The 10,836-nt window shown below is 40.9% G+C and overlaps 2 protein-coding genes across 2 annotated transcripts in view; both read left to right on the top strand.

Annotated features, from left to right (window-relative positions):
• The window catches only part of LOC118341446 (probable G-protein coupled receptor 149), a 9,447-nt gene extending 6,433 nt beyond the window's left edge, over nt 1-3,014 (top strand). Inside the window, exons 4-5 of the mRNA XM_035679692.1 lie at nt 1,078-1,221; nt 1,327-3,014. Coding sequence (XP_035535585.1) covers nt 1,078-1,221; nt 1,327-1,839 — 657 coding nt within the window. The 3' untranslated portion in view covers nt 1,840-3,014. The remainder of the gene's footprint in view (nt 1-1,077; nt 1,222-1,326) is intronic.
• Nucleotides 3,015-7,968: 4,954 nt separating this feature from the next.
• The window catches only part of dhx36 (DEAH (Asp-Glu-Ala-His) box polypeptide 36), a 22,801-nt gene continuing 19,933 nt past the window's right edge, over nt 7,969-10,836 (top strand). Inside the window, exons 1-6 of the mRNA XM_035679690.1 lie at nt 7,969-8,493; nt 8,830-8,987; nt 9,116-9,380; nt 9,891-9,929; nt 10,059-10,229; nt 10,370-10,449. Coding sequence (XP_035535583.1) covers nt 8,224-8,493; nt 8,830-8,987; nt 9,116-9,380; nt 9,891-9,929; nt 10,059-10,229; nt 10,370-10,449 — 983 coding nt within the window. The 5' untranslated portion in view covers nt 7,969-8,223. The remainder of the gene's footprint in view (nt 8,494-8,829; nt 8,988-9,115; nt 9,381-9,890; nt 9,930-10,058; nt 10,230-10,369; nt 10,450-10,836) is intronic.

Raw genomic sequence — 10,836 nt, 5'->3', positions numbered from 1 at the left:
AAAACTACATAGTTTAAATCTAGATTTCACAATTCAGCCATTTTTTCCATTGTTTTAATGTAATAATAATAATGTAATAAAGACAAGCAAGTCATAGAAGATACACACACTCATCCATCAGTGTACTTCCCACATTGATGGCTTCTGAGCCTTATTTGAATTACTTGACAATGTGTTTTCAGCTCAACATCTCAGTCTCTCTCTCTCACAATGATGCAAAGACAATGACAGGAAAACAGACAGAGTCAGGGAGGACAAGAGATTGACATCCTCTTTGTTTCTATTGTGCGTCATATTCACAATCAGATCATTACATTGAACTAATCTAAATAATTTAGAAGGCTTAATGAGACCTGCCACAGTCTCCCCACTGTCGCACGGCAGGATGCTTCTCCTTTCCCTTGCCAGCAATATGCATTTTCTCAAACTTATCATGTTGACAGAGGCTTACTTTGATGTACTGTGTGGTAAATTAATCTCAATGATAACAATATGAAAATATGACTGGAAAAACATGAAATATGATTTAAAATGTGAGTGATATAAATGAGCCCAGTAATTGAAAAAAGATGGCAAACTGATATGAAACCCAGAAGAAATTTAATTGATGCTGAGATTATATTATTCAGATTAAATTAGTTAATAAAACATTCTGATAACAGCGAAATATCTTATAGATCATGCTTCCATCTTTTTTACTGTGAACCTGAAAGGTCCCCTGTTGATTTTATACGCACGAAGCCCCAACATCTCATTTCATCAGCAGAGTGCTGTTGACAGGGCTCTTACATGTAAGCCTCATTAACTTGGGTTAGAAATGGTTGGTCAACACATTCATCTCCCTGCCCTTGACATCATGGACACAATCTAAGCTCAATTAGTTTGAACAAAGGGAGTGAGATGCAAATAGATCCTGTAGGCTTTGTATCATGCCAATAACATGATGAGCAGCCACGATGGAAATAACTAATATGTATAATAGTATTCTCAAGCAATAAGACCTGCCAAGTTGATACATAAATGAAGATGTTGTCCTAGATGTTGACTGATTTTGTTTTATTTTTTGCTGTTTTGCAGCGGTCATCAGGTGGTCTGTCAATCCCCCTGTGCGCCTTTCAGGGCACCGTATCCCTGCAGGCACCCACAGGGAAGACCCTCTCTCTCTCCACCTATGAGGTCAGCAGTGACGGACTCAAAATCTCCCCCAACAATGCCAAGAAGGTAAAAAGTCTTAGCCAGGAGACAGTTACTCTATCTTGGCTTGAAATGGCTGGAAGTAGGAGAACATGTTTATAAATAACTTATAAATCTCCCTCTGTTTCAAAGGTGGAAGTGTATCGCTCCAAATCAGTTGGCCATGAGCCCAGTGCAGACGACCCAGCGTCAGGAGACCAGGCTGGAGACGTGAATGTCAGCAGCGTAGGAATGGGCATGGAGATTGGAATGGGCATGGGTATAGGAGCCGGCGTGGGAGACACCAACGTCAAGATCCACCTTGAGGTTCTGGAGATCTGTGACAACGAGGAGGCCATGGACAGCGTCTCCATCATCTCCAACATCAGCCAGTCCTCCACCCACGCCCGCTCGCCATCGCTGCGTTACTCGCGAAGGGAGAACCGCTTTGTCTCCTGCGACCTGGGAGAGACGGCTTCCTACTCTCTGCTCATCCCCAGCGGAGGCAACCCCGATGCAGAGACCATCAATATCACTATACCTGACACTGTGGAAGCTCACCGGCAGAACAGCCGGCGGCAGACGCAAGAGAGTACGGGGTATCGTGAGGAGATACAGCTGCTCAATGAGGCCTACAGAAAGCAAGCTGGGGAGACGGATGAGTGACATACATACAGGATCACAAGAAGGTGTCTCAGAGGAGAAGGTTGAGAGAGCACTTCTGGCAGCGCAATATGGAAGAATATTTTCTAATCATTCCACATTTACTTCTTTCTGATTATCACTCTAATAGAACTGACAGTTGTCCCAAATAGAGATTTAGACTGTTATAATAGTCTGTTTGCCTACTCTTGTACTTCCTCTTCATATAGCATCATGAGAGCACATGCATCACGTCTGTAGCGTTCATACAGATAGATTAGTCTGTAAAGGAAGAGGGATAGGAGTACATTGGGAGAGATAGAGAGAGCCAAAAGAAGGGGAGGGAAGGAGAGAGAAACAGTATTCTAGCAGAACATCTGTATTCCTTGCAAGACTTTCACCATATGGCAGCCTGTCATCATAAAATAGATACAGGAAGAGAGATATTCACTTCGACGTGGAAAAGGAGGGGCCAAGGTCTAGTCACATGTCTGATATGAAGCTGCTCCAGTAGACTACGTCACTGGTGACTCAGCTGTGAAGGGAGGGGGTCACCTGACCCATGTGTCTGACTCATCTCGGTGTGTGTTGTTGTGCATTTTTGTGTGTGAGAAGCCTTGCCCATAAAGATGAGGGTATATGTTTGTGATGTCCGCTACCAAACGTATTCATATGTTTCCCTTATACAATGTGTTTTTACATATATTTATTTATAAAAATTACGGTGTATTTTCATTCACGTCCAGCTGCTACATCCCATCACGTATTAACACACAATTAACGTTGCTACTATTAAATTTGAGCCAGGACCAATATCCACGCTGAAAACAGATGGAGAGAAAAAGGAAAGGAGAAGCAGGTATTTGAGGGAGAGTGCAAGTGATCATTGAAGAGGAGGTTGAGGGGATACTTATGCAGAGCAGTTTTCTGCCCCGCGCACATTCAGTGCAATTTAAATGAGTGACAGTGTGCATATTTTACTACAGTATAGGCAGCATATGAATGTACATTCCAGAGATACTTTGGGGGAGCATCTCTCTGCCTGCTCAGTTCGCTGCCCATCCAATCAATGAGCCACCGGGCCCTCTCACTTTTTATCGAATACATGCATAAATTCAGGACTGGAATAAAATTTACATAGATAGTATTATGTATTTTAGCACTGGTTTTTTAAGGCTTTTTTGCCTGTATTTTGATAGGACAGGTGAAAATAGACAGGAAAGAGGGGAGAGGGGGGTGGGGGTGACATGCAGCAAAGGGTCCGCAGGTTGGAATCGAACCCAGGCCACTGCGGACTCAACCTCAGTTTATGGGTTAACGGTCACATGGTCTTTGAACATATTCTCTTTCACAGATAACATCAGTACATCCATTCCTTATATGCACATTTACATGTACATGTGTATACAATATCAGTAACATAGTATAATAGGTATTTCAGAGTACCTTTAGAATATATATTTATTTTAAGTTTGTTTTATGATGGTGTCTTTTATATGTCAGCTTGATTTCCAACACAGCACTTCGTCGGCACTTAGTGGACTTCATTTGCAGGCTTTTGAATTGTCCTTTAGCAAGCCCACTTCATCAGCTGCGACATGTTCCTTCTCCCTAAAGAATGTTGTCATTAAAGATTCATACCAGAAAATTGCTTCCAACAGGATTGCAATGCATTTCTATTTCTACTGCTCCTGGGCAAACTGTAAAAAAAAAAAACATTGTACAGACATGAATCATAATGAATGTAAACTTGTATTCACTGTCAACCATTTCAGCTGTTAATAGTGCCAAAGATTTTCAGCTGAGCACAGCTCCGTCTTTGCAGCCTAACAGAGTGGAAGTAATTTGATCATCTGCTTGTTCTCACTTTTAAACTAGCGTTCAGCCTCTGGTCAAGCGCTCTCATAAACTATTGTGATCAATAAACTGCTATTTGCTTTCTTTGTGAGAAATTGGGAATTGCACATTAGCTGTACAAGTGTTTGCACGTTTACTCATTGACGTCAGCCATCTGGACTGATTCGGTAACACGCAAACTACTCAAAGGGGATTCTCTATTACAGAATAAAAGCAAATTAAGCACAATAATTAACTACTTAAAGAGACTGCCCTAGATATTTAGCCACTATCATTGGTTGTTGTGCCCCTAGGATGACAGTAATGTGACTAATCCACAAAAGCTGTACAATATTGTTATTGTGGTCTTAACAGTGTTTGAGCTGACATAAAATCAGAAGTAAAGACGTTACATATTCTTGTGTTTTAGAAAGGTTTCACAAATTGTTTATTGTATTTTATCTGTGTGTATGTGCAGACATTTACAGATGTAGTCTTTGTGGGAGGAGAGTAGAGGCAGAGAGACTGGAAAGCAAATAGTAGGAAAGCAGGAGAAAATGGCATATGGCAGCAAAACAAAAAGTAAAATAATATAAAAACTGTAATTATCAAAGGCCTTGGCCAGCAGCTATTCCTCATGTTTTATCTTCTCTCTCTGATCCAAGGACTTTTACCTCCCACTCACAACCTCTGATTATGCTGAAGCAATACGGTGCAGGTAAGCCTTCCTGCATCAAAATGTAGTATCAGTGGCACTGCTTGAGACTTGTAGTTCAACGTATGCAACATCATTGAGTACAGCAGGTATTATTGAGACCGTAAGCCAATAGAGGAGTAAACACAGTCATGTTAATACATGATGCTTTTCATCTGAGGGTTTTCATCTTGGTTAAATGATTCATTAAGGTCAGGGATCATTTGTATGCATCACAGGTAGCCCTAAGGGAATAAAAACAAGGCATGCAGAAGAATAGTACATCCGCAACAGTACTGAGAGGAATAGGGGGAGGGGACTCAGAACATACGAAACAGTCCTTTCTCCCCTCATATCCTATTGTTTGCACAACCCCTCGACTCCTCAAAATGCTTTCTCACATTACTCCCTCTCCTCACACATCTCAGCTTCATTCTCAACATGTTTTTTTTATACCTTTCCTCACTATTCTCCTGCATTGCTTGCTCTCTGACTCCTGTTCATTTTCAATCCCTCACCTGTTCCCTTCAGAGCTGCCTGCTGAGTTATTGGTAGTGCTCACATATTTCAAAATAATGACACAGATAAAATGAATGGCAGCAGAGGCGAAATCCTGTGAGGCACTCCTAATTCAAACAATGTTTAGCTGATCACATTTCATTTCTTCTTATTTTTCAAACTGAGCCCTGCTTGAAGATAAGACTGAATACATTTCTGTCAAAGCTGAATATAGAACAGTTTTAAAAACAGAGCCAGAGATGGATTTAATGTGAGAAAGCAAGCCTTTCAACACAACATGACAATAATTCATTTCATCCAGATGAATACATTTCCAAGTGGTGGAATGCTATGAAATTCATTTACTCAAGTACCATACTTGAGAATACAAAGACTTGTATTTCTATTTCATGCAACTTTAATCTACTCCACTATATTTTAGAGTCAAATATTGTACGTTTTACAGTCACTAGTTACTTTTCAACTTTGGTGAATTTATATTTGTTTTTTTTCTGATAAACTGAAGGAGTCATTTAGAGAAAAGTCTCCTACTTCTTGAGATAAATAAACTATTTATAACCCTTATGGATGAGCTGGAAAATTCATCATCACAAAGCTGAAAATTGCTTTTCTGAGCACCAGAATAGCATATGATAATAGAATATTATCCACTGCTGTAGCTGTCAGTATAAAGTAGTTAAAATGAGCACAACCTTAAACATCCACAGCAGTAAAATGTAACATACACATTAATGCAGCAGTCATTTTAATGCTAAAAAAACCAATATATAATAACACTGACAGGAACCATTTCTCTGCAGAATGAGTATGTTTCTGATCTGTACTGATGGTACAGGGATGTTGATGGATGTCACTGTGTCTGTTTTGCGTGTGTTTGTGGGACTGTAGCTATCGGTGTAGGTGCATGCATGTTTCAAACATTTGTCGAAACATTTGATGAAAAATTAGAACATCAACTGTGTAGACTCTGTGTAACAGTGTGTGTGTGTGTGTGTCAAAAATTTCGACATTTGCACACAAATTGCAACAAAGCCTGTTAAAACATTGTTCATAAACGATTTGCTTTGTTGGTAAGATGACTTGTAATTGCTTCATCACCCTTAATAATGATGAGTGAAATTTGCTTCTCCATGCTCAGTTAACATAGGATTCTAACATACTTCATGTAACACTCTGCCCCTCCCACCTTAGCAACCTCAGACCATTCAAAACTATTGTTACATGTCAATTAGTGTTGTAGAAACAATGCAAGATTGGTTATCTGGCCCATTTTAGCTGACTCCACCCTAGTTGAATATTTTCACAGTGTGGTATTGGTACTTTTACTTTAAAGGATCTGAATAGTTCTACCACCACTGGAATTTTTTTAATCTTTTACTGTATCTGTGAGGTTGTCTTTGTGGACAGCTGCATTTCCTCAATTACAAAATGGCTGATGGCACCATCAATGTGGACACGCTGCACACATTTTGATTTCACAGTTTGTAAAATGAAACACATCACCTCCTCAAGTGTATGATCGCTCTGATGACGACAGAGCAGGAGAGTGTGTGGATAGAAGAAGTTCATTTAAAAGTGCAGATGTGTGACATTTCATGACAGAGACACAGAGCTTGAGGGTGGGATCTATACTCTACACCCTCTCATGAGCATCATGCAAAAACCCCATGAATGACTCCCTCACACCTTTCATCTCTCTTTCTATTCTCTTGACTCTGCCATGTGCTTCGTGGCACGAGTTGGGAGTATATTGCTTTTATTTTGTAAGACAAAGGGAAAAGGAGAGAGAGAGAGAGAGAGAGAGAGGGAGGGGGAAACAGAGAGAGAAGAGGAACCAACACATATTTTTCACATTCGATATTCAAGCTAATTTAAAACAAAAGCATGTTAAGTACAATCCAATTAGACATTTGATGTAAGTGTGAACATTCCACAACAAAACCGAATCCGTGAAGGGTGAAGAACAGAAATAAGAATACAGAGTAATTGGAAACCATCACATAATTCAGAAATAAGAACAAAGCAGGACCAGTTATTGAATGAAAATAATCTCTTACCTGTCTCTTACAAAAGAGAACAGAGCAGTGTTTTACTGTTACTAATTAATCCAGTATTTTCAGTTAGTGGATGATAGATTGCTATTGTGTCTAAACTTGATTGGATGTTTTAGAACAGAATTTGACTTAAAAGCTGCAGACTTTTATTTATAAATGTGAGGTAAATGCTTTAAATCTGCCGATAGTTGATATTCACCACAATGCCCACAATACAGCAGAGCCAGAACCCTTACAGTGATACTGTGTATAGCAGTCATGGTAGATCTTTTTCATTTGGCTGTAACCTTTAAGGCCCAGACAACAGGTGATGATGTTCCGTTGAGCTGGAAGCAGAATAAGCTGCTTGACGGCACAGACCTCCGTCTGTGCATATATTAGAGCTTAGGGATGTTGTGTTTTGCCCAATCGTTGTTTCTTCAGGGACTTAAAATATACCTACACCTAACTATTGACATGTGCAGAAACGGTAAAGAGGAATGTCAGAGGTTAGAGTTTGGCGATGAAAAGCCAGAGTCATTTTTTGTTTTCTTTTTTGCCTGATGAACTATGTCCAGAAATAAAACATGCACCACAATGTAATGGAATAAAAAAATCAATCAGAACAACATGACCATCCACCACACCAATCCATGCTGAATGAGGAGAAAATTAAACATGAAAATAAAATATAACAAATTGGGTGTCCCAGAAAAAAAACATGTTTCTAGGAAATACATATTTAATCACTTTAAATGCAGGAGATGATTTATACAATTTATATTTTAGTAAATTATAGGACCAGACCTTACAAGATATTCAACCTGGCCTGCACAAAGAATTACATAAGGATTCCATACATATGACCTTTTTTGGTTGTTGTTGGGCAAAGTCACAAAGAAGGAGTCAAAATAAAAAAGCGTCACAATAATAATAATAATGAGAAAATAAGAATAATAGAAGAAAATAAAGAAAAAGGAAATAAAAAAATAAACCTAAAACGACACGCCCACATCACGTTCCTAACGCCAACCAACAACCAATCAGAGATCCCTAACGTTGTGACGTCGATACTGTGCGACGTGCCGGATGAAAACGACACAGCTTAGCGAGTGGTGCGTTTGGACAGCAGCGTCTGAATGTTGTCGCTGCTTTTGGAGTTCATTTCTATCATTTAAAGTGTGTCCGTCATCGCTGCCCGTTGCTGCGTGGGCGTGGTCCTCGTCCTTTAAACTTCACTCTCCACAAAGTCTTCACTCAGCGGGGCTAGCGTTAGCGAGTAGCTGCATATTGTAGCAGCGTCGTCTGTTTGTGTGTAACGGCGCTATGAGTTATGGATATGGAGGTGGAGGTGGGAGGAGAGGGAGAAGAGGAGGTCGAGGGCATAGAGATGGAAGCAGAGAAAGATGGGACAGAGGAGGAGGAGGGGGCTCGAGAGGACACAGTTCCGACTTCGACCAGGACGGAGGAGGAGGAGGAGGAGGAGGTGGAGGTGGACAACGGGATCGTCCTCCTCCGCACCTGAAGGGCCGTGAGATTGGTCTATGGTACGCAAGATACGGAGCCGTGAGGAGGAAACAGGCTGACCGGAGATCGGTAAGGGTTGTGTGTGTTGAAGTGTGCAGGCAGTCTGCAGGGAGTCAGTCTCAGAGGTCAGTACAGACCTGAGAGACACTAAAGTTACCAAAGCAGGTGACAGTCCCTTCTTTTACTGAGTTAATAACTTCTGCTGTATATGGGTCTGCTGTCTGAACCCAAGAGCGATAAGAGTGTGGAGCCAGTGATCCATCAGCTGTCACTAACATGCAAAAACAGAAGCAATGTCTATATAGCTGTCACATGGATTTGGGGGGGCTTTAAACCAAAGCCCGGTGTCACATTTGTTTTTGCGAGGTTACAACTGAAAATGTTCCTTTCCACGTCCTTGTGCAGCGGGCGGTGGTCCAGATGGATGAGGCCAGAGAGCAGCACATTACCAAGCTGCTTAACTCCGTCCAGAGTGATCACCCTGGTCCAGGGAGAGACGGCTGGGATGGAGGGGCCTCTACATCCGGCAGCTGGCGGAAACCTGCAAATAAAGGTGGTCATTGGTAAGAACTTTTTGCATAGCTTTTTTTTGGCACAGTGTACATTCTAGCTTACAATAAAGAAGCTTGGGATGTCAGTTCTTTTTCCACAAATGACTCTATTAAACATGTTTATGGGCCTGTGTATGCAGTTTCTTTGATGGGGATGAGCCTGAAGAGGATAAACTGAAGCGTGAGATCAAATCAGAGGAAGAGGAGGAGGCAGTTGCTAAAGATGAGCCCCCAGACACCTGGGATGAAGAAGAACAGCAGGTGGAGGAGAAAGAGAAACCGAGATGGAAAGACAAGGACGTGGAGTTCTTATTCCAGGAAGTAGTCAGAGACAGCTCACTGGACGACCGCTTGAAGAGAGACCTGCAGAGCAAGAAATCAGACCCAAAATACAAAGAAATGCTGGTGAGCATAATGATTAGTATCAAGTGTTATGTATACAGCGGTAAAAGTTAAATAGGCCTTACCTTGACAGTTCATTACCCCTCATTAATGGAATAATTGTATAATGTGCCTACAGATATCAAATTGTCCTCAGTGCTGGACATTTATTGCTGTTTCAATGTCCACTTGATATGATCATTGTTGACTTAAGTGGGGATGTTTAGTTCCAGTACAGTACAACAAAAGGACAACTGGAAATGAGGCAGGGCCGATCATCTGCGTCCCAATAATTACTAACACATAACAATTTGTTGCTATGTTGGCTACTGTGACAGTTTAATACAAGAGCCTAATACAAAATATGGTTTAGAAATATAGAATTATTATTTATTGCTAAACCACTGCACATTATCCGTAATTATCTGTGATTTTTAGAATTAAATAGGCGATGTTTTGGTATGTAGAAACCGGTTTAAGATAGAACATCCTATTCAGTGTTTAAAAATGTCTTCTCATTTTTTTTGTACTCAGAAATTCAGGGAAAAACTGCCGTCCTACGGGAAAAGAGAGGTAAGTTTTGGATTTCATACACTCTTGTTGTTTGAAATTTTCCTATCCTCTGTCATCACCCTTTTTTTCTCCTCCTCATCTCATAATTCTTCCTCTCCCTCCTAACTGCTTCCATCTTTCCGTCCTCAGGAGCTGGTGGAGCTGATCAACTCGAGCCGTGTCCTGGTGGTGAGTGGAGAAACGGGGTGCGGAAAGACCACTCAGGTCACCCAGTTCATCCTAGACGACTATATCAACAGAGGCATGGGCTCGCTGTGTCGTGTGGTCTGCACGCAACCTCGCCGCATCAGTGCCATCTCGGTACGTACTCCTTTGGTTTTTGGGTTCTGACTGTGTTGGATGGTGTGTTGCTGTGTGTGTCTGTCTTTTCCCGCAGCAGTCGTGTACATTTGATGGCAATTTTCTCCACCGTGCTGATTTGTTTGTGTGCTTCCTCTCAGGTAGCAGAGCGTGTAGCGGCAGAGAGAGCAGAGAGTGTAGGGAATGGGAATTCTTGTGGTTACCAAATCCGCCTGCAGAGGTAAGGAAGGCTCTTCATACATATGTTGCATAAAATGAAAACCACAGTGTGTTTAGATAGTGTTCAGCAATTGGTTTAGTGGTTAAAGAACCAACAGAATTGATTGGATGTGCCAACATTTTCTCCATTTAAAGAAATTAAATAAGACAAAAACTTCTTTCAACCTAAATAAGAAGAAATACTATGATGGTGTCCATGACTACACCATCTAGGTGTAGTTATGGATTATAACAAATATACATTAAGACAATTAACAAGAATATTGTCACCTTATAAATATATCAGAAATGAAATGATATTTAGCCGGAGTTAGAAAAACTCGCCCATGTCTTTATCTTAAGTAGGCTTGACTACCATATCGCTGTCTTTAAGGCCTCCGCACACCAA

The sequence above is a fragment of the Morone saxatilis genome, unplaced genomic scaffold (genome assembly GCF_004916995.1).
Source record: "Morone saxatilis isolate NCDOM2014 unplaced genomic scaffold, NCSU_SB_2.0 Contig8, whole genome shotgun sequence".
NCBI lineage: Eukaryota > Metazoa > Chordata > Actinopteri > Moronidae > Morone > Morone saxatilis.
Note: the sequence above shows the minus strand (reverse complement) of the source record. Positions and strands in the feature narration are given on the sequence as shown.